The 25,673-nt window shown below is 35.2% G+C and overlaps 1 protein-coding gene across 1 annotated transcript in view; it reads right to left on the bottom strand.

Annotated features, from left to right (window-relative positions):
• Lrba (LPS responsive beige-like anchor protein) overlaps positions 1-25,673 on the bottom strand; it is a 703,692-nt gene that overhangs the window by 485,808 nt on the left and 192,211 nt on the right. Inside the window, 1 exon segment of the mRNA XM_047565822.1 lies at positions 10,451-10,584. Coding sequence (XP_047421778.1) covers positions 10,451-10,584 — 134 coding nt within the window.

Raw genomic sequence — 25,673 nt, forward strand, 5'->3', positions numbered from 1 at the left:
CTGATATATACTTCCTTACCTACTTCCTACTATTTTATTTCACTTCCTTTGCTCAACTACTGTATAAAATTAACATTCACCATATGATATTGTCTTTCCAGTCAATGCTTCCAGATAACCATAGATACTCTTATAATTCTATATTGTTAAATGACCAATTTACCCTCTTATAGTGTAAAATGTTCAAACCATTTTCTCCTATATGAGTCATCTTCTTTCTGTTATTAACAAATAACTGCATTTACAAATTTTACATGGCAAAAGAAAACTGGATGCCAGGAAATTAACCCTGGCAGAGCTACAGAATGGATTAGAACAGAAACAATGCATTATGACAAGTCTTCAAAGAGTGAGTCAAGAGACTTATGTGGAAGACAGTTTGCTGAGACTTCAAGAGTTCTGCAAATCTCAAGAAAATAGAGGGAAAAATAAAGTTCCTGATCAAGAATCAAGATACATAGGAATGGAACACCAGTCAATTTAAGTTAAGAGCAGGACCTCAGAAAAAGACGGGCCAACTGCTTTCTAAAGCCAGTATGAGGGAGAACATACAGTAAAAAAATTCCCCTATATCACACAGGGACCAAAAGAATCACTGAAATCCAACTGGATCGTATAATATAGATATGAAGTATACAAGGTACAGGAGATGTACATATCATGCTTGTAGTTGCAATTCAGGGAGTAAAGTTTCAATTCCTAAAGTGGTATTCTAAGAGGGCCAAGTCAATATTAGGTTAGAGACTAAACTCTTATCACAATTCTGTGTCAATATATACAAAAAAGATCACAAACACCTGAAGGCAATAATAAAAGAACATGCAAAGCTGAAAGTAGAATCCTAGAATCTACATGCCCATCAGAAGTCTGATACTTAAGATCCATTTTCTAAACTTCAGGCATGAGTATGCTGGGAGCATCCACAGAGGAAAAAGAGGTGTGAACAGAAAAAGGGAGAAGAAAGAATAATGCTCATCTAGTATGTAGAAAGAAAGATGGTCGAAATGCATGAGAAGAAAAAATTTTGCCCTCTGGCATCTAAGGACTGGTACCATTAGCTAAGCCTTAGTGTTTGTTGTTAGAAGTTGAATTTGAGCCCACAGCTAGATCTTGTATATATGTAAACAATTTTGAATTAAACGATTTCACAGAATACTATTAGCATCAGACAAAGACACTCAGTAACCATAAAGAATCAACATAAAAATAATACCATTTTATAACCATGTTCCAACACAGAGGAAAAAGTGAACTCTTCCCAAGTCACAAAAAAAATCAAATATACATAATGAGCCAAAGTTGTTTCTTTACAAATTATAGTAGTAGTCTCACTCATGTCCTCCTGTATGTTGTTATGATCTTTAACCACAGAATTACCCTTGCTTCCTAACAGTATTCAATCCAGAAGTCTGACTTCCTTAAATCCTCACCAAAATCACCTAATACAATTTCAAATCCTATGATAAACACCATTCCTGAGATGACACACATTTCACCAGTGTGCATTCTCCCTTACTTCAAAGAGTAACAAACCAACTTATTCAATCAAAGTCCTAGTGGTCTTTGGTTGAAAGGCATTGATGAAAACTTTATGTGGGGGCTGGGGTTGTAGCTCAGTGGTATAGTATTTGCCTAGCACACATGAGGCACTGGGTTCAATCCTCAACACCATATAAAAATAAATAAATTTTAAAAAGGTATTGTGTTCACGTATAAAAAATTACACATACATACATGTATATATACATACATAGACATGTGTATATGTGTATATATATGTATGCATGTGAAGTCAGGCAGAAAGTCAATTAAGCTGAGAAAGGTAGTAATCCTGGGCCTATTTTAAAAGAATCAAAATTAGTAGGGTGTGGTGGTATGCCTACAATCCAGCAACTCAAGAGGCTAAGGCAGATGGAGTACAAGTTTGAAGCCTGCCTCAGCAACTTAGCAAGACCCTCAGCAACTTAGTGAGACCCTGTCTCAAAATAAAAAAATAAAAAGGACTGGGAATTTGGATTAGCGGTAAAGTACCCCTGAGTTTAATTCCTAGTACCCAAAAAAAAGAAGAAATCTCACTTGAGAATACTTTTCCACGACAGCCTATCTCATCAAGGCAAAAAGTATATTATTCCACATGGCAGCATCTCAAATCAGATACTTTTTACAATTGAAAGCATTTTACAATTGTAGTCAGCAGACGGTTGAAATCTAACTTGAGAAAAAGACTATCATTTAAAATCAAGACTACAATGAATCTACTCTGTTTTAAAAGCTGAATTAAAGGACTATATACCTATTTGAAATCTTTATTTTTTCAGTCCATATCCTTAAGATGATATAAACTAGAGGAAAAATTGTTGTACAAGCTAAACACACCTTCTGAACATTGATGCTAATTATCAGTTTGTGGTAAAGGTCAATACCTAAGAATTAAGGGTCCCTACAGCTTGGTTCCAAAGCAATGAGCCACAGGAAACCTCCTCCATCACTCCTCCCACCACAAAGTTCTCAACTTATAGCACAAAGGATTACTGTATTTAAAAGACTAGCTTCTGAGATTATGTTATTCTGTGTCACAAATTTAAATCAGTTATTTTCTCATTATGACTGAAACACAAAAATATTATGTTTTTAAAAGAATAAGGTCCCTCTTTCCCAAACCTTAAACTGGTAGTGATTTACTAGAATAGATTAAGAAAAGCATCTATATTAGATTGGAGGCTGCACTTGGTTCAGGGAAAGTTATCAGAGCCCAAACGCTGTAAGGAAAGCATTTAAGTAGAAGAGAAAACAAAGAACTATGAGGTAATGGCCTGATAAACGTTATCTGGTGAATTCAGGGTTACAATAAATAAAGAGACAGAAATAAACACATATAAATGAAAGCATCTATTTCTTATTTTGAGACAGGGTCTTGCTAAGTTGCTTAGGCTGGCTTTGAACTTGCACTCCTACTGCCTCAGCCTCCCAAGCTGCTGGGATTACAGGTGTACAGGCACTTATTTTTACAAATACCTTAATATTATTCTGTATAAAATACCTATAGATATCAACTCTAGATCTGAAAAGATCTGGAAAGAGTCACATCTTTATACTCACTATCCACTTCTTGATTTCTAAATACTGTTCACTAAAAGAAAGAAAGGGTTGTTTTGAGATGGGTGGCAGAAAAATACAAAATGAACTTCAAACATGTATTTGCCCTTTCTAGAAAGCAAGGAAATGGCCAAGGATTCACAGGATATGTCAAAAGAACATGAGAAGTCAGTCTGAAGGAATTCCCACTAACCCAACTGTGGACAACTGAGCATGAAAATAAGTAATGACAGTGACTAATAATTATAACCCATCAAATAAAGTAGGGAACAGAGAGGCCATATTTATATGAATAAATTGACAGTTTGAGGAATAGGATATTTAAATAATTTTAAAGTATCCCTACCTCCCACACACACACACAAAACATTTGTGAATTAAACAAAGAGAGTAACTTTATATTATCCTGGCAGTTACCACTTTAATCAAGTGATCGAAGTTGTCATCAGTATTGGGACAAATAGTGGTGGTTCAGTTCACTAGGTACTATAAACTTAGAACACTTAAGGTACTGGGTTCAATCCCCTGCACCCAAAAAAAAAAAAAAAAGCTAACTACATTAATATTCCAAGCAACTTCCTGGTGATCAGAATGAACAGAATTAATTTAAAACTGAAACTGAAGCACACATTTCTTCACACTTGCAATTTTTTAAAGTATATACATCAATTCCTATTTCATCATAAAATTTTTTTTGGTTTTGCATTTTCAAAATAGACTTTCAAATTAGGGGGCAAAACTAAGCAAACTTGACAATTTTTTCACCCTTTGGAATTTGGCATTTCTGAGAGCCAGGTCCAATCCTTCCATTCATACAAGTACTTCAGGGACACAAAAGTTTTATTATACTCATTAAATGACACTTGCAGTTTTCTACAATCTCCACAGTAATGGGATCCTTGGTAGACTTCTATTATCAGTGATTAATAAAATATTTCTCAGTTTATTTTTTTACCTAATAATAATTTTGAAAGACTATCTTTATTTTGAATATCTCATTTTCTCTTAAATTTGATAGTTCTTCCTGAAGTTCTTTGAAGTGGATTAAAATGAACACATAAGGACCCATTTACTTAAGTGTAGAGATGGAAGTAATAAATGCCAAGAAAATGTTTGTATGAGGCTTTAAGCAGTAACTGTAAAACAAAATTAGTTTTTACTATGCTAACAGATCATACTTTAAATAAGTTTTAATGCATATTAAAAATCTTAAAAAAGGAAGAACTTGTTGGCCTTAAATAAAACAATAAAAAAAAAAAAATGCCTGACACTACCCTAGAGAAAAATGCCAATTTTCATTCTTAGAATATAGCAAAAAGAGATTTTTATAAAGTGGTCTTTTTAAGTCATAAGGCACTTGGTCAATAATCATAGATAAATTAACCATTAATACTTAAAAGAAAAAAATTCACATGAAAGAATAAAATGAATACATCAGTAATTTCACATCAGATTGTCCTTCATTCCTACCAGAGAGAAATATGATATCCATATATAAATTTATGGAAAATTTGTTCCAGATTAATTTAACATTGATGACACACACAAATGCAGAAGCCACTTCCACCATGTGGAAGGATTCTGACTTATCTTTTCCTTATCCTTGCTCTGATAAACTGACTCCTTCAAACTGACAGTTTTCCAGACGTTCAAAAGAACAAAAAGGAAAATGCAAATAGGTCATCTGTCTAGTATCTATCCAGGGAGCAGTCAATTGTTTATTCAAGATCCCTAAGGGTCTAAATAACTAATGTCCCTTGCAATAAAGAATCATTAAAACAAATGCCAATTTTTAATCCCTAAAGACTGCTACACTGTATTTCTGTGTGTCTGTGTGTGTGTGTGTGTGTGTGTGTGTGTGTGTGTGTGCCTGCCTGTCTGTCTCTTGGATCAGTTAATTCTATAAGGGATAGTATATATGCTCAGTAAAAACTCAATAAATAAATGAAACATTTTTATTGAATGAAACAAGATAAGTCACACATTATCATGACTCAAATTTTCCCTAACATTAAAGAACTTAATGTGCACGGTTCTGATAAGCAGAACAGAATCCAATATTTTAAGTTAAATAGCTAAATTTTGCAAATTAGGTTAACATGCACTGAAGAACAGCACACCTAGTTTCTTTACTGAATTAGACTCAATTTTACTTTAATCGTTAATGCTTTGCAGCATGGTTGAAAAATACCATAGCTTATTTGATAAAAAGCAATCACAAATTAACATGCAGAAGCATACAACATTGTATATAAATGTCTTTGATGACAATTTTTCCAGATTTTTATATATTTACTAAAACCTTGGGGTTTTTAAAATATACACAAAGGGTATAGTTTGTCATCTGAAAAATTTCTTTTACCCCACTTTAAGGGAGATTTCCCCATATTGCTATTAGATTATACTTTTTTGCTGATAAAAGGTCAGAAACACTAAGACACGCTAGTCCAACTAAAATTTGATATCTGCATACTGAAGACACTATATATACTAATTATTTAATCATCTATACGGCTACAAAATGCAAATGTAAAAATCTTCAATTTTTACTCTAAATTATAAAATTATTTCAAAGATAATGTTTGTTAGGGGCAGTTGTGGCTGGCCCATAGCTCCCAGAAAAACGCTCCGCAGACACGAGATCTCGCACAAGGGACTTTATTTTATGCCGAGGATTCACATCCGCTGGGGGGAAAAGAAAGGGAAGAAAGAGAAAGATGGCGCGTGGCTCCTCCCAGATATTGGAATCTCCCGGGCTGGGAGGAACCAATAGCATGTTAGGACCTAACGTGGGAGGCAGCAAGATGGCGGCAGCGTAAGCCGGAAATTCCTCTAATAAAAGACGCAGGCAGAGCGAAGATTGACAGGTGGTGCAAAAGTCGAAAATTCCTCTAACGGGAAAAGGCGGGGGAGCGCAGATTGACAGGTGGTGGGGAGGCCGAATTCCTTACAATATTGCAATAAGAAAAACTTTGACCTCACATAAAGTTGGCAAGCTTCAATTTTTTTCTGGGATCAATCTATATAACTAAGTCTTAGATCAACTAAGTCTTAGTTTCTTTTTAATTGTACTACAGGTAGAATTTAGATATAACATTTTGATATTAAAATTTTCAAATAGTTTAAAGTTTTCTGCTATGAAACTCACATTTTATGTTTTCTATGAACAAAAGGAAATTTCCATTTATATTAATAATAGTATCAAGTAAATTTTAATAACCAATAACATTATAACATTATTACTGAATTTGAGCAGTTCATTTTTTGTTGCTGATTCACTATAAAATCCAAAACTATAGTGGTTGCAAGGTATAAAAGGTAAGGTCCATAGAAACAGATATTAACTGCATTTTCATATAAATAAAATAATCCAAGACTAATTCCTAACTTACTCAGAAGTGCAAAAATAAACTGTCCTGCTCAGCATACAGTAACTACAATCCATCTACAAATTATTTTTTACAAGTCCTGCTAGAATCAAGAAAAAGAGAAATTATTTATAATACATAATACAAAATTTATTTGTAATATATAGATAGTATTATGGTTTGAATCTGGAATGTCGCCCCAAAAGTTCATGTATTGAAGGCCTGCTGGTTCTCACTGTAGCAATGTTCAGAGATGGGGCTTTTGGAGACATGACTGGATCAGGGTTTTGATTTTATCAATGGATTAATCCACTGAAGGTTGAATGAACTACTAGGAAGGAATGGAAACTGTAGGTGGTGGGACAGGATCAGAGAAAGTAGGTAAGGGAGGGTTGTCATGGAAGGGTATTTTCTTATTCCTGGTCCCTTCCTGCCTGCCCACCTGGCTCTCTTCTTCCTGGCTACCATGAACTGAGCAGCGTTCCTCTGCCATGCCCTGCAGTAGTGATATACTGCCTCATCTCAGGCCCAAAGCAATGGAGCCAACCAACCAGGGACTGAAACCTCTGAAACTGTGAGCCACAATAAATCTTTCCTCCTCTAACTTTTTTTTTCTCAAGTGTCTGTCATGGTGATCAAAAGTTGACTAACAAAGACACTGACAGATTTGTACCATAACAGTACAAATGAAGATGTGATAAATAAAAGTTCATAAAGTGGTATCACAGGAAAGTAAAAGTAGGATGAGTATAAACATAAAATTGGATTCGATTTTTCTTATCAAGACACTAATCTTCATGGCATTAATTAACAGAATATAAGTAATAAAGTGAAATGGAGAAATCATATAATGGTGAAATGAACATAGCAAAAAAGATAAAAAGTAAAGAGTTGTGAAAGCCAAATAAATGAGAAAAAAAGAAAAGAAAGATTATCACAAAGAGACTTGAAATAAAGAAATAAAAGAAATGAACCATTTTAAAGTATAAGAGAGGTTGACTAGAGGTATAGCTCAGTGGCAGAATACATGTTTAGCATGCATGAGGCCTGGGATTGATCCCCAGAACCAAATTATTAAAATAAATTAAAAAGGGAGGTTAATAAGGAATAGAAAATAGTTTTTAAAAATTCCAGGTCAACATGGAAAAAACTGAGAACATTGAGAAATACTACCACCACAAATGGTATAAAATTTAAGTAATAGAAGGAAAAGTATATTATGGGCCATATCAATAATACAGGATTTTGTATGTTCTGGCCAATAAATGTAATAGTCTTCAAAACAGCAAATTATTTTATAATCCTGCATGCAGTTTTCATTATAATAGATTTACTGGGGGAAAAGTCTTCAGAAAAAGAAGATATTGTTTTGTATCAAATTAATCCAAATGTCTCAGCTTTTTCTGTTTCTTATCTTTTCTAGAATCTCTGTGATTTAAATCTTGAAGAATATACTTAGAAGTCATCAAAGGGTCCTATTTCTCAGTTCCATGAGCTGAAATTAAAGTGCAAAACATTCAAAGTAAGAGGAAAACACTCATCATACTTTGAACTTCTCAAATTAATACATTTAATCACGGAAGTTACTGAGGAATTCCTTACTATGGAATTTAAAAGATGGACTACCACACTTTTCTCAAAAGGGACTAGTCCAGAAAAACCATAGTTGACTTTTGTAAGGACTCTGTATGAGAATAAAGGAGCAGGAATTCATAGGCTTAAAACACAGCAGATTGCCAACTTGTTTCTGGGAAGAAGGGGATGTAGGAGTATATGATAATTCCATACTTTCCATACAATTTTTCTGTAAGCCTAATAGATCTAAAAATAGTCCACTAGTTTAAAAAACACAAAATAAAAACCAAGGTAAAACAAAACACTATCTAATATACAAGGCCCTGGGTTTGATCTCTACTACAGCTTTCAGTTTCCAATTTAAAATTTTTTTTATACCTATTGTTACTTTGGATCAGGAATGTCACCTAAAGTCTTGTGTGTTAAAGACTTAATTCTCACCTAGTGGTTACTATTGGGAGGTGGTAGAAACATAAGAAAATGGGGTCTACTTGGAGGAAGTAGATCACTTGGGGTATGTTCCTGAAGGGTCTTTTTGTTTTTCAATCTTTGTCTTATATATTTATTTTTATGTGCTGCTGAGGATTGAACCTAGTGCTTCACTCGTTCCAGGCAAACATTCTACCACTAGCTACAACCCCAGCCCCATAAAGGGTCTATCTTATTACGAGCCCCTCTTCACTTCTGGGTCACCGTGAGATAGGTAGCTTTGCCCTACCACATGCTTGCCACCATGATGCTCTGTCCTCCCTGAGGCCCAAAATGTTGGGGTCAAGCAACCATGAACTGAAACTATGAATCAAAATATATTTCCCTGCTTTAAGATGTTTACCTCATGTATTTTTCTCACAACAGAAAGCTGTTGTTTTTTTCCCCTAAGTATAAAAATAATATGACTGCTGATATAATTTTGAAAAAAAATATTAGTAATAAAATTTGAAAATCAAAACTGCCAGCAGTGAGGGTTGGGGTTCTGGCTCAGTGATAGCATGCTTGCCTGGCATGTGTGAGGTGCTGGGTTTGATACTCAGCACCACATATAAATAAATAAAATAAAAGATCCATTGACAAGTAAAATAATATTTTTTTAAATGCCAGTAGTCCAACTGCATAAAGATAATCAAGTAATTTTATAGAAACTTTACCATATATAAAAAGTGTATACTTCAGAGTTACATTATGAAGTATTGCACATACCTTTACATAACACACTGTGAACATTTTCTGTGACCACCAAACATTATGAAATTTGTAAAAAATTAATTGCATTTAAAACTTGGAAAAATATTTTTGTTAATGCAAGTGAAATAACAAAAGGGGGGAAACAACCTAGAGAAGACAAATGAAATAATCATAGTATTCATTTTGGGGACACAAGACTGCTGGCAGTACATTGGGGACAATGTACTGCTGGCAGTACATTGCAAGCATGAATAAAAGACCCTGACTAATGACTAATAGGCAACAAGTTTGAACCAAACTCTCTAAGACATATTAGTCTGCCAAATAAAAACAGAACAGCAGATAGAAGGCAAAACCTTACCTGAAATGCCCTCACACAAGTAAAACATTATTTCATATCTTATAATTTACCAAGGCATTCCTTCAAAATTTCTTTATTTTTCATAAACCTCCCCCAAGCGACAAAACATGAGTCCTTTCAGGGTTACATTATTGTGTTATTAATTATTTTAAGAAAGAGCACAAGAGAAAAATACTACTGATGCAAAATTACACCCCCTTTTCCCAACATGATCATTTTAACTTAAGTTTTCCTGGTGTTACCACTAGGTTTCTAGTCAATAGGTGAGATTTAGGATCTTGCACTCATGTATTTTTATGATTTTATCCAGAAGGAATGTAGTAGAAAGGCAAAAATAAAATTACTATAAAATTTTTTGAACCAATATGACTCTTGCTAGAATGATGCTATTCTTCAGAACAGTTCTCCTTTTCTGAAACACTAATTCAGAATAATATGCAGAAAAAAACAGTAGTAGATAGTATATAAACATTTGGCAATCAACCAAATTTTTAAGAGCTACATGCTACCACACTTTCTTATTTAAACCATTATCTACATATATCTTCCCAAGTACAAGTAGAATAAGAAGAAAAAAATTATTTTTATGAACTTATCAATCATGCATGCATTCACCCATTTACTTAATCAGCCACATCTCTAATCCATTATATGTTATTAGAAGATTTGAGTGGAGAAAATCCTGAAATTTTTTTTATGTAATTTGTTTGATTTTACTCAAGTCAGAAAATTAGTGAACAGTCAACAGTATAATAGAAAAGCACAATTGTTTCTAAAGTACCTAACAAACAACTTTATCAAAAGTCCTAAGTTTTGCTAAAAGGGGATCTAAAAACTTTTTTGTTGAAATCATTGATAGCTAACTTACCTGGAGACTCTCCTCCCACATCTGAAGCTTGGGCTGAATCTACTGAAGAAACCACACTGACAGCATGGGCAGGTACATTTGGAGTAAGTGTGGAAGGTAAGGCTGCTGATTTTTTTGTTGCAATGATGACACTTCTGTAATAAACATTTAAAAATACCGATCACTTAAGTTAATTACATGAATTTCAAAATAAAAACCAGGAAACTAGTTTTTTATAATTTTCTTTCCTATTTCTATTTTCTAATAGTACAATTTAGACTATGAAATCTCTTCAATGGTTCATATTTATCTGTTGTCATATTTATCTTCATATTTATATGTTTTCAATATTTTTTAGAACTTAAGACAATGTCCTATGGAAATACAACAATCCATTTTAACATTTAAACTTAAAGTTCTTACACAAAATGTTTTAAATTTTTGATCATCTTTAATTATCTAATACTTAAAATATAACCAAAACTATATTTTAAAAAGAAATTTGGGCACTTAAGTAGAAAATTAACTCTTTTAAAAACATGGGAATAAAATCTGAAAACTCAATATGTTTCTCTAAGAATTTTAAATCCCTGCTAACTTGAAATCATAAAACCTTAAAATTGTTATAAAGAATTCCTAACATGGATATAACTCAAGTTTTTTAAACCCCAAAGACTTGGGGGTTTAATATGTCTTTTGATAGTTATGTAGAAAAACAATGCATAAGTACAAAAACTAAATACAAAAATATCAAATAATCAAAGTTCTTCATCATGCATAGGATTCAAACACAGATATTTATGATATACCAATTTCAATTAAAGTGTAATACTTTATACGAAAAGAATAAGTAAAAGACCTTGTTAGACATAACTTAAAAGGCGTTTTTAATTGAAGTTAGCTCCATAAACATGCAAAAATCCAGTTAATGAGGTAAAAAGGACAGCTGATATATAATGCACTCCCACAGCAGTGCTTGCTTTTAATTACCTGGTGTTAACCATAAGCCTAAAGTCTTCAACATTCAATTTATTTAATCACATCTTTTGTTGACAATACTCTTAACTGCAAGCTGCAAGTATTCCCTTAATAGCTTTATAGTATTCAGTTTCTAAACAAAGTTACTTAAGTTCTTGATCCCAGTAAATGCATTCAAAACTAGAAATTATATAATTCCAATATTTTAAGAATACATTTTGTTGTTATTTCAAAAAGAGATAACACAAAGCATAATAGGTTCTGTTTTACTTCAGTGACTATCATGTGAGGGCAAACAGTGTTGCCAATTAAATCAAATTCTCTTGTGCTAGGCATGGCTTATTCAATGTACTTGGGGGTAGCTGGTGTCACATCATTATAAGGGTGACTGCCAATGTTAACTATACACTAAAAAATAGAAGCAACAGCCACCTGAGCCCCCTATCCAAAATGGTGTGTTTAAATCACAGCAGCTTATATCAGATGAAGATTATTGACTTAAGGGGAAGTAGATATGACCTCTGGGCACGTGTGTATGCACACACGCACATGTGCTCCTGTGTATATATGTGTGATGGTAGTACATTCCAGAAAATGTTTATTCCTTCTCTAGACATAAATTTATAAGCCTATTCTTTTGGAGAAGAAGAAAAGAGAAATATGAAGAATTCACTTTCACATTTCTTCACAAAAGACAGAACAATAACAATCTGGTTTACTACTCATACAGTATGTAGGCACTGATAGACACAACAGAAAATATTCAGAATAGTGAAGTTGCATAGCCAAAAATTGGAAGTAGCCCAAATGTTCTTTATGCAGGAAATAAATTTTTAAAGGTGGTGGTAAACATATACAATGAAGGACTACTCAGAAATAAAATGATGCACATACTACTTAAAAACACCAACATGGAAGAATCAAAAGCATTATGTTGAATTGCCTCATAGTAAAGAACACTATAATCTGTGTTTTCCTTTACAATAAGTTCTAGAACAGACAGAACTAATCTATAGTAGGAAAAAGGCCAAATAATAAACTCTGGGACAGGGAAGGGTTGTTTGGAAAAGAGGAATTTTCAAGACTGATGATACCATGATGAATGTTTTGTGTTATACAAGTATATAAATCTGCCTCTGGCTTTCAGGCTGGGGGATGTGGCTCAGTGTTAAGAGAGAGTGTTTGCCTAGCTCAGTTGGTAGAGTGCTTGCCTTGTAAGCACAAGGCCCTGGGTTCGATCCCCAGCACCCAAAACAAAAAAACAAAAAGAGTGTTTGCCTAGGGCATGACAGGCTCTGGAGTCAAAGGGGAAGGCTTCATTATATGTAAACTTTACCTTAAAAAGCTATATGGATCTCTATATAGAGAGCTGTACACTCAGTGTTTTAAGAGCGAACTCATGTCTGAAATTCACTTACAAATGCATCCAAAAAATAAGATTGATGGATGGATATATGGAGAGTTACATGACAAAGAACATAGAGCTAAAGCTGATTATGAAACTTCAGAGATGGATCTGTGGGTGTTCACTGTTCAATTCTTCAAACATGTCTATATGTTGGATCATTTTCATACAAAATACTGGAAAACTGAAAACACATAAAAATTTCCTATATATGTTTCATAATACACAATTCCTATTTGTCAGAGATGGTTAATTAAACAAACTGAAAGAAGCTGACTTCATCTCTAATTTGTTAACCTACTACTGTTAATAATGCTTTCAGTCATAAAAAATAACTTTGGGTTGGGATTACTGGGGGTTTAATACAGGGGTACTCTAGCACTAAGATACATCCCCAGTCCCCCATGTCTTTATTTTTGAGACAGGGTTTCACTGGGTTGCTGAGGCTGACCTCAAACTGGCAATCCTCCTGCCTGTGCCTTCAGAGTAGCTGGGATTAAAGGTGTGTTCCAATGCAACAGGAGAAAAAACACCTATTCTTTTATTCAGTTCAGAAAATACTGTCCAAGTTCTTGCACACATTATCAGGAATAATACATCTGAATTATGGCCTCCTATATGCATTTGTATTTGACTCAGCATTCATTGCACATTTGAGCAACACACTCCGATGGTTACTAGGCACATTGTATCATTCCACAGCTCCATCCCTTGGTAAGTTCCATTCCTTTGCCAAGATGCCTTCCTCTTTTCCCAAGTGCCCTAAAATTTCCTCTCGCCTTTCAAAACCTTGCTCAAAAGTAAACCCCCCCATACTTCCCCAAGTCATAGTTCATAATGTACTATTCATTATGCTCCAACAAAATCCTATTATGCAATATACAACTGTAATTTCTAACAATGGTTATGATTTAACTAAGACTGAAAATACGCCAGGGATTACTATATAATTCTCAAAATGATACTGAGGCACCTGTTACTTCCATTTTTAAAACTTAAAAAGTAAAACTCAGTAAGGTAAAGTAACTTGCTAAAATAAGATGAACTGCCCTACAAATCTATATTTGTCTAAAACTAGAGCCTCTGATTTGAACTATTTCCTCATACTGATTTCAAATTTTTGTTTTAATTATGCATAATAGTGGGTTCTTCATTGTGATGTTTTTGTATGTACACAGTTTGTTCCATTTCATTCCCTTTTCCCTCTCCTCCTTTCCTCAGTCATATTGACTTTTTTTTTTTTTGGGTGCTGGGGATCTAACTCAGGGCCTTGTGCTTACAAGGCAAGCACTCTACCGACTGAGCTATCTCCCCAGCCCATATTGACTTTTTAAAAAGTTTTTATTGAGATATAATTCACATACCATACAATCCACTCAAATGTACAATTAAAAGGTTTTTACTGTGGGGCTGGGTCGTAGCCCAGTAGTAGAGCACTTGACTAGCGTGTGTGAGGCACTAGGTTCAATCCTTAGCACCACATAAAAATAAATGAATAAAAGAAAGTCATTGTGCCCATCTACAAGTAAAAAAATTTTCTTTATATTTTTTTAAAAAATTTTACTATGGTCACAAAATTTTCTCATTGTAATCATACTAACATTTAAACGTAATTTATATTATAATCATCTATAAGCAATAGTAACAAAGATCAAGATATAAAATTATGCATGTACTACCATTAATTACAAAAGCATCTGTTTATAAATAGGAAAAATGTATTCTTTATTCTCATTATATAATTATTAAACAAAAGAAAAATAAAGTTAATGAATTTGTAGATTCACTGACTGATACATATCAGTTTTAAGGAAGTACATAATTCTGCTTCAGCTTGGGTCACATAAAAATAAAGAAAATTTGAAGTCATGAGGATCAAATTTGGGAATATTTTCAAAATTATTATAAAATTATCATGTAAAAGACTAAAGTCTTCAACAGATCTTTAACCTATCATGTTAGAATGTTAAGTGTAAATCTAAAATGGTAAAGTATGTCGTACAGTTTAAATAACTTAGAAATTTAAGCTAACCACTACTTAGAATAAATCATGAAAGAATCAAGCATCTCACATTATCTTTTAATAAAATGCTTTAGAAACACAAAGAAAATGCAGCATACATTACACCAAATTTTGAGAGCCTGTCAGGCATCATGGTGGGGATATTTTTGGCACTTTTCTCAAGCTGGAATTTAAAAGTATTTTGTTTTGTTTTGCTTTGGTTTTGGTTTTGGTACCAGGGATTGAGCCCCGGGGTACTGTACTACCCAGCCCTTTTTATAAATCTTTTTAATAAAAATTTTGAGACAGGGTCTCACTAAATTGCTAAGGCTGGCCCAATCCACAGCCTCCCAAGTAGCTGAGATTATCAGCATGCACAAAGGCACCCAGTTAAGTATTGTTAGTTTGGAGGATTTGGGGACTGGAATTGAACCTAGGGCCTTTCCATGTTAAGTAGGCACTCTACCCCTGAGTTATACCCCTAGCCTTTAAGTTTCCATTTAAGGGACGAACTAAAATCCTTTTTTATGTTTAAAAAAACAAATATCTGAATTTTAAATTTTTAATAATTAATTTAATTTTTAATAATGTCAACAATTTTAACAAAAAGTACACACAACTTTTTGTCATAAAGATTGTGGAAAACAGATAACTAGTTAAGCAAACTGGTTTTCTAAGTTATTAATTCAAAATTACATATAAAAGGATAAAATTTCACTCAAGTGTTTTATTCACAGACTCACTAACTTTAATAAATACTTAATATTTGTGAGGCACTGTGATAAGAACACACATTATTTCATTTATATTTATGACAACCTGGGAAGTTAGTGCTATATATTATTATCCCCACTGTACAAATGAAAAATAGATATTCCTAAGGCACCTCACACTGCAAGTACAAATACTGCTGATTTTTTTTTAAACCTGAAGTTTCTTTAATTAATAAACTGTAAGCAAGTAGCAACAATATATTCCAGGTAACTAAGGTTCAGAAATTCCATAACTGAATTACATCAGTATTAGATACCACAAACCTTCACATAAATGATATTTTATTTAACATGCAAATAGTTCACTGAAGGAGAAAAGAGTTTTAGTCCAGCACTTTAGTCCCTAAGGATGCAGCTGAAAAGCCAGACCAGCCCTTGAACTTTATCAAGATAAATCCCTGGCATCCACTAATCTCCAGAGAGGATCTTCAAATTAGATAAGAGCAAGAATTTTGGCATGGGAATGAACACAAACACCTTTCCTTTCACAAGGGCCCACAACCTGGCAGTCTTTCAGCAAGGTTTCACTCATGAAGCTGTTACTCTAAACTTTCCAGCTATTGCTTGGAAGTTGATAATTCTTAAGATATGAGGAGAGTTGTGATTTCTGACACAGCATTCCTGAGATAAACACATGATCAGAGGGATGCTTTGAAATTCCCAAAGATATCCCACTGGCCAATAGCTACATGAAAAGTTTTTCAAAAGGTGTCTCTTGCTAAGAAAAAGAAGGGGTAAAACAGCAGTTTGCTCCCCATCAGACAATATGTTAAATACATATAGACATGTTAAGTTCCATAGAGCATCCTGAAAATGCTATAAACAAAAGTACCTTCTCTTTTCTGCTTTAGTAAACCCCTTGAAATGTATTACCTAAACACAATTCATAATCTCATGGAAGGCATGGAATTAATTTCAACACTGTTTAAAATGAAATAAATGCCAAAATAGATAAATTTGACATGTCAAAATTTCTATATGTACTTTATGAGGCATGTGTAAATGTATCTTTTTTTTAAAAAAATCTAAGCTCCTAAATTTTTGTACCCTGCTTCTTTCATTTAAAAATATATCTTTGATAACATTTGACATCACTACATAGTGTTCTGTCTTTCCCTCTTTAATGGCTGCAAAGTTCTGATTGAGTATCCTTTATCCAAAATACTTGAGTCCAGAATTGATCCACATTTCAGATTTGTTAGATTTTGGAATATTTACATATACTTAATGAGGTAGCCTGGGGATATGACTCAAGCCTAAAAAAATTCACTTGTGTTTCCTATGTATCTTATACACATAGCCAGAAGGCAATTTTTTTAAATATTTCTAGTGCACCTGTATTTTGACTGTGATCCATCATGAGTCGAGATGTGGAATTTTCCACTTGTGGTACTCACATTGGTGCTCAAAAAGGTTGGGATTTTAAAGCATTTTGGAGTTCCTGATTAGGATGTTCAACCTGTATTAATTATATGCATAAAAAAAGACATGAAACCAATCCTTCTTAGCTCAGCAACTATATTCACTATTATACAGTAATGCTACAGAGCACATGGAGAACATGGTCAGACTGCCTAAGTTCAAGTATTAGCTCTAGCATTAACTAGCGTAAAAACTGCAAGCTACTTCCTTCTTATGTCTCTGTTTCCTCATGTGTAAAGTAGGGTTAAAAATAGGAATTATTTATTTAATGTATTTAAAATAGAATTTCACAGAGTAAAAGCTCAATAGTTTTAGTTTAATTATGAAATTCCTCTTTCAGAAAAGTTTTATAGTTGTATATTTCTTCTGTATAAACTTCCAAAATTTCCATATTTTAATTTTTAATTAACACTATTTGCCCTCTAATAAATTATAGCAATATGCCCTTTAAAAAATAGAAATGTTTCTTCATACCCTCATTAGTAATAGGTATCATTTTTAAAATCCCTTCACATTTGAAGTGAGGAAAATTATCTTGTGGTCATTTTAATATGCATTTCCTCCTTTATTAGTAATGTAGATATCTTTACATATTAGCAGGACCCCCTGCACTCCTGTTTCTCCTCCCTCCATACCACCCTCTCTTTCTTTCCAGTGCTAGAAACTAAACCTTGCACATGCTAGGCAAACCACTGACCTACGTCCCCAGTTCCAGGACTTCTTCTCATATAAATTGCCTGTTCCTATCATTTGCCAAGTTTTCTTGCATTTCAATTTTATTGATTTGTTAGTATTATATATATGTACAAGAATGTAATGTTTAAGTATAAAACATGTTTCAAATTCTTAGTGCCTGAACATACACGCATACACACACACACACACACACACACACACACACAACCAGAAGGCAGTAGTGACAAACTGTCCCATTAGATATGAGAGCTAAGTTTACATTTATTGAGTGAATTTTCATGTTACATGCATAAAGATTAATATAAGATTACTATATCTTCAATAAAATTTCACAGTGATACATATTACTCTGCTTTTTTCCCTCTCTGTTAACTGTATAGTATTATGCTGGTTAGGGATAAGAAAACTTGTCCAAATTCACTAGTAAGTGATAGAGCTAAGACTCACACCCAGTTTTTTTTTTTTTTAATTTCTAGAGTCAATATTGTAATTCCCATGTTACAAAATCTGTTTTTAAAAGAACTAAAACAGATCAAAAAAGGCATGTGAATCTAGCATCCACTCTGTAATGTCACAATATACACACACCTATATCTCAATAACCTGAAATTCATAATCTGTCAGTCTCATCATCCCAGTGCATTTACCTAACCTTTTTTTTTTTTTTTCCCCACATAAGGGAGTTTATTAAGCAAACAGAGTGTCTCCCTGCAGGGTAAGAAAGAAAATGAGAGGAAAAGAGAGAGAGCATGTGCGCACATGTGCAAGAGAGAGAGTGAAATGGAGGAGAGAGCATGAAAGTGAGAAGGAGAGAAAGAGAATGAAAGTGAGGAGAAGAGAGAGCCATTTACCTAACCTTTAAGCAGAGGGAAGAAGGGACAAGATGACACAGGATGATGGCACACAGACTACAGTAAAGTTATATATTCCCTGTTCTTTCCGAAAACCTTAATTACTATAAAAAATCTACCTGGTGAACCCATAGCAGGTCTGAAGTACAAAACTAAGAGATGAGGAAAAATGAAAAGAACAGGAGGTACAAAAAAAGAAAGGAAGTTGGGTGCAGTGGTGCACTCCTGTAGCCCCAGCTGTTGTGGAGGCTAAGGCAGGAGAATCATTTGAGCCCAGGAATTCTAGTCGGTAAAAAAAGAAAAGAAAAGAAAAGAAAAGAAAGGAAGAAATGACAACCTAATAGAGGAAAAAGACTAAAAACAACAGCACTACAGAGTCCAACAACAAGCATGAAAAATAGTGGGATGGATTCATAAAGAAAAAGTTAAATTGTGATGGGAACATGTCAAAAGAAGTCAAGAAGAAGGAAACCCCACTAGTCAAATCAGAGACAATCTGAGCATCCACATAAATAATAACAAAAGATTATACACCACTGAATAAAATAGGAAACTCTCAAGATCCTAAAATGAACAAACTGGAAATCTTATGAGGATGATGGATTTTCATAGTATTTTTTCACAAGGAATCCTTAGTAGTACAAAAACAGAAAATGCCATTTCAATTAGTGATCAGAGTGAGCATCATGGGTAATAAGATACAGTCACGCACCACTCAACAGGATGCAACCAAAAATACTGTCAAGATGCATTAACCTGAATCTAATTCGGCGGAAACCTCAAAAGAAATCTGCATTAAGGGACATTCTAGGGCTTTCAAGATGGCAGACTAGAGGGCGGCTGCATTTCATGTTGCTCCAGGACGCAAGATTCAAAAGAGGAGATAGTGAGAGACTTGGGACCAACTCAAAGCCGCCAGGTGAGTGTCTCCCGTTGGAACTTTGTGAAGTAGAGTTGCTCAGGGAGACGTCCCTCCCCCACATTGGAGTGGTAAACACGGACAACTGGGATCATCGGAGAAGGGGCGGCTCAGCACAGCGCTTGGATTTGGAGCGACCACTGGGGCTCCGGGCGGCTGCCTGAGGAGAAGCTGCATGGCGAGCTGTTTGAACTCAGAGTGACCACTTCTGAACACCCGGGGGGTTGCCCGTAGGAAGAGGAGGAGTGCGGCGGGTCGCTTGACCTAGGAGTGACTGCATCAGAGCCACAGGCGGTTGCCAGAGCAGAAGGCGAGTGGTGAGTTGACTGGACTCAAAGCGACCGCTCCTGAACACCGGTGGCCTGCCTGAAGGAGGAGCGCGGTGGGTCACTTGGTCTCGGAGCCACCGCTCCTGAACACCCGGGGGGGCTACCCCAAGGAGGAGGAGGAGGAACAGGGTGGGTCACTTGGATTCGGAGTGACTGCCTAGGGCTACGGGCAGTTGGCGGGAGGAGGAGACGCGAAGTAAATTGCTTGGACTCCTAGTGACTGCGTCGGAACACCGGGCGGCTGTCCAGAAGAAGAGGTGTGTGCCGGGTCTCTGGGTCTCGGAGCTATTGTACGGGGCTCCAGGTGGTGGCTCAGAGGAGGGGTTGCATAGCCAGGCGATTAGGTGCAGAGCAGGGTCCCAGGACCAGCTTCTTGCTGGAAGAGCCGCACAGAGACACACCTAGGGACGGAGTGAAGTTTCCAGGACTACGGGCAGATTCTCTGAGGAGAGGCAGCCTAAGGAGACTTGTCTGCGAAGGGTGAGGCTCCCAGGCCCAGGAGGTAGGTCCGGGCCCCTGGGAACGTTGCAAAGGAAGACAGCCCAGCCCAGGCGGTAGTTGTAGATTGAGGGGAACCTCTAGGAGGGCAACTGACCAGCAAGACCTCCCCAGCGGGTGAGTCTTCCCTGCCGGGTGAGGTTTTCCCACAGGGATGGTAAAACCAGAGACACAGGAACAAACAGGCCTTGCCTCAGCCCGCAGCCTAGTTCCCCGTTGGATGACCACTGGTCAACAATTGGAGGCACCTCTGCCCACTAGCAGGGAATATACCCCACCTGAGGGTCACCAACCCTAGAGAGGCAGCTTCTTCGTGGAGCTCTGCATTATCAACTTCCTCCAAGACTTCAGGCTACTGAAGGATAAGAGGGGATATACTACCAATCTTCACGGACATTATAAGTCGATAGAGGAAATCTGCAATATCTTAATGACCCACTGATTCCTGAACAATATGAGAAAACAAGGGAAGAAAATGCCCCAAACAAATCTAGATGTTACATCAATAAAATCCAACGACAGCATGGCAGAAGAAATGACAGAAAGGGAGTTCAGAATGTACAAAATTAAAATGATCAGGGAAGCAAACGATGAGATGAAAGAGCAAATGCAGGCATTGAATGATCGCACCAATCAACAGTTAACAGAGCAAATACAGGAAGCAAAAGATCATTTCAATAAAGAGTTAGAGATATTGAAAAAAAACCAAACAGAAATCCTTGAAATGAAGGAAACAGTAAACCAAATTAAGAACTCCATAGAAAGCATAACCAATAGGATAGAACACCTGGAAGACAGAACTTCAGATATTGAAGACAAAATATTTAACCGCGAAAACAAAGTTGAACAAACAGAGAAGATGGTAAGAAATCATGAACAGAATCTCCAAGAACTATGGGAGATCATGAAAAGGCCAAATTTGAGAATTATTGGGATTGAGGAAGGCTTAGAGAAACAAACCAAAGGAATGAACAATCTATTCAATGAAATAATATCAGAAAATTTCCCAAATCTGAAGAATGAAATGGAAAATCAAGTTCAAGAGGCTTATAGGACTCCAAATACACAAAATTACAACAGACCCACACCAAGGCACATTACAATGAAAATACCTAACATACAAAATAAAGACAGAATTTTAAAGGCTGTGAGAGAAAAGAACCAAATTACATTCAGGGGGAAACCAATACGGGTATCAGCAGATTTTTCAATCCAGACCCTAAAAGCTAGAAGGGCCTGGAACAACATTTTTCAAGCTCTGAAAGAAAATGGATGCCAACCAAGAATCTTACACCCAGCAAAACTTACCTTCAAATTTGACAATGAAATAAAATCATTCCATGATAAACAAAAGCTAAAAGAATTTACAAAAAGAAAGCCAGCATTACAGAACATTCTCAGCAAAATATTCCATGAGGAAGAGATAAAAAACAAAGAAGCAAATCAGCAAAGGGAGGAATTATCCTAAAGGAACTGTCAAATAAAGGAGGAACCGAGGTGTGTCAAAAAATAAATAAATAAATAAATAAAATTTTAAATATGAACCAAATGACCGGGAATACAAATCATATCTCAATAATAACCCTGAATGTTAATGGCCTGAATTCATTAATCAAAAGACATAGGCTGGCACATTGGATTAAAAAGAAAGATCCAACAATATGTTGCCTGCAAGAGACTCACCTCATAGAAAGAGACACCCATAGACTAAAGGTGAAAGGATGGGGAAAAACATGCCATGCACATGGACTCAGCAAAAAAGCCGGAGTATCCATCCTCATTTCAGATAATGTGGACTTCAAGCCAAAGTTAGTCAGAAGGGATAAAGAAGGACATTTCATACTGCTTAAGGGAAGCATAAATCAGCAAGATATAACAAACATAAACATCTATGCCTATGCCCCAAACAGGGGCTCATCCATGTATGTCAAACAAATCCTTCTCAATTTTAGAAACCAAATAGACCATAACACAATAATACTGGGTGATTTTAACACGCCTCTCTCACCACTGGACAGATCTTCCAAACAAAAATTGAACAAAGAAACCATAGATCTCAATAACACAATCAATAATTTAGACTTAACAGACATTTATAGAATATACCATCCAACCAACAGCGAATACACTTTCATCTCAGCAGCACATGGATCCTTCTCTAAAATAGACCATATATTATGCCACAAAGCTAATGTTAGCAAAACAAGAAGATAGAGACACTACCTTGTATTCTATCAGATCATAATGGATTGAAGTTACAAATTAATGAAAGAGTAAAAAACAGAAACTACTCCAACACCTGGAGATTAAACAATATGCTATTATATGATGAATGGATAACAGAAGATATTAGGAAGGAAATTAAAAAATTCTTAGAGGTAAATGAGAACAAAGAAACATCATATCAAAATCTCTGGGACACTATGAAAGCAGTACTTAGAGAAAAATTTATTTCATGGAGCGCATTTAATAAAAGAAGTAAAACTCAACAAATAAACAACCTAACACTACAGCTCAAAGCCCTAGAAAAAGAAGAACAGACCAACATCAAAAGTAGTAGATGACAGGAAATAGTTAAACTCAGAGCTGAAATCAACAAAATTGAAACAAAAGAAACAATACAAAAAATTGAAAAAATAAATAGTTGGTTCTTCAAAAAAATAAACAAAATTGATAAACCCTTAGCCACACTAACAAAGAGAAGATGAGAGAAAACCCAAATCACTAAAATTCGGAATGAACAAGGAAATATCACAACAGACACGACTGAAATACAAAACATAATTAGAAGCTATTTCGAAAATCTATACTCCAACAAAATAGAAAATTTCGAAGACATCAACAGGTTTCTAGAGACATATGAATTGCCTAATCTGAACGAGGAGGACATACACAATTTAAATAGACCAATTTCAAGTAATGAAATAGAAGAAGTCATCAAAAGCCTTCCAACAAATAAAAATCCAGGACCAGATGGGTTCTCAGCCGAGTTCTACAAAACCTTTAAAGAAGAGCTCATTCCAATGCTTCTCAAAGTATTCCATGATATAGAAGAGGAGGGAACCCTCCCAAACTGATTCTATAAAGCCAATATCACCCTGATACCTAAGCCAGACACAGACACATCGAGGAAGGAAAATTTCAGACCAACATCCTTAATGAACATTGATGCAAAAATTCTCAACAAAATGTTAGCAAATCGCATACAAAAATATATTAAAAAGATAGTGCACCACGATCAAGTGGGTTTTATCCCAGGGATGCAAGGTTGGTTCAACATCAGAAAATCAATAAATGTCATTCACCATATCAACAGACTTAAAGTCAAGAATCACATGATTATTTTGATAGATGCAGAAAAAGCATTTGATAAAGTACAGCATCCCTTCATGCTCAAAACACTAGAAAAAATAAGGATAGTGGGAACATTCCGTAACATTGTAAAGGCCATCTATGCTAAGCCCATGGCCAATATCATTCTAAATGGTGAAAAACTGAAAGCATTCCCCCTAAAAACTGGAACACGGCAGGGATGCCCTCTTTCACCACTTCTATTCAACATTGTCCTTGAAACTCTAGGCAGAGCAATTAGACCAACGAAATTAAAGGGATACGAATACGAAAAGAAGAACTCAAACTATCCCTATTTGCGGATGACATGATTATATATTTAGAGGAACCCGGAAATTCCACCAGAAAACTTTTAGAACTCATAAGTAAATTCAGTAAAGTAGCAGAATATAAGACCAATGCTCATAAATCTAATGCATTTTTATACATAAGTGATGAATCTTCAGAAAGAGAAATTAGGAAAACTACCCCATTAACAATAGCTTCGAAAAAAATAAAATACTTGGGAATCAATCTCACAAAAGAGGTGAAAGACCTCTACAATGAGAACTACAGAACACTAAAGAAAGAAATTCAAGAAAACCTTAGAAGATGGAAAGATCTCCCATGTTCTTGAATAGGAAGAATTAATATTGTCAAAATGGCCATACTACCAAAAGTTCTATACAGATTCAATGCAATTCCAATTAAAATCCCAATGATGTACCTTACAGAAATAGAGCAAGCAATTATGAAATTCATCTGGAAGGATAAAAAACCTAGAATAGCTAAAGCAATCCTTGGCAGAAAGAATGAAGCAGGGGGTATCGCAATACCAGATCTTCAACTCTACTACAAAGCAATGGTAACAAAAATGGCATGGTATTGGTACCAAAATAGAAAGGTGGATCAATGGTACAGAATAAAGGACATGGACACAAACCCAAATAAATACAATTTTCTCATACTAGACAAAGGGGCCAAAAATATGCAATGGAGAAAAGATAGTGTCTTCAACAAATGGTGCTGGCAAAACTGGAAATCCATATGCAACAGAATGAAACTAAACCCATATCTCCCACCATGCACAAAATTAAACTCAAAATGGATTAAGGATCTCGGAATCAGATCAGAGACCTTGCATATTATAGAAGAAAAAGTAGGTCCAGAGCTTCAACATGTAGGCTTAGGACCAGACTTCCTCAACAGGACTCCCATAGCACAAGAAATAAAAGCAAGAATTAATAACTGGGATAGATTCAAACTAAAAAGCTTTCTCTCAGCAAAGGAAACTATCAGCAATGTGAAGAAAGAGCCTACAGAGTGGGAGAAAATCTTTGCCAATCATACTTCAGACAGAGCACTTATCTCCAGAATCTATAAAGAACTCAAAAAACTCTACACCAAGAATGCAAATAATCCAATCAACAAATGGGCTAAGGAAATGAATAGACACTTCACAGAAGAAGATCTATAAGCAATCAACAAACATATGGAAAAATGTTCAACATCTCTAGTAATAAGAGAAATGCAAATCAAAACCACCCTAAGATTCCATCTCACCCCAATTAGAATGGCAATTATCAAGAATACAAGCAACAACAGGTGTTGGTGAGGATGTGGGGAGAAATGTACACTCATACATTGCTGGTGGGACTGCAAATTAGTGCAGCCACTCTGGAAAGCAGTGTGGAGACTCCTTAGAAAACTTGGAATGGAACCACCATTTGACCCAGCTATCCCACTCCTTGGCCTATACCCAAAGGACTTAAAATCAGCATACTACAGAGAGACAGCCACATCAATGTTCATAGCTGCTCAGTTCATAATAGCCAGATTGTGGAACCAACCTTGATGTCTTTCAATTGATGAATGGATAAAGAAACAGTGGTGTATATATATATATATATATATATATATATATATATATATACACACAATGGAATATTACTCAGCCATAAAGAATGTAAAATTATGGCATTTGCAGGCAAATGGATGAAACTGGAGAATATCATGCTAAGTGAGATAAGCCAATCTCAAA

The sequence above is a fragment of the Sciurus carolinensis genome, chromosome 10, assembly GCF_902686445.1.
Source record: "Sciurus carolinensis chromosome 10, mSciCar1.2, whole genome shotgun sequence".
Taxonomy (NCBI): domain Eukaryota; kingdom Metazoa; phylum Chordata; class Mammalia; order Rodentia; family Sciuridae; genus Sciurus; species Sciurus carolinensis.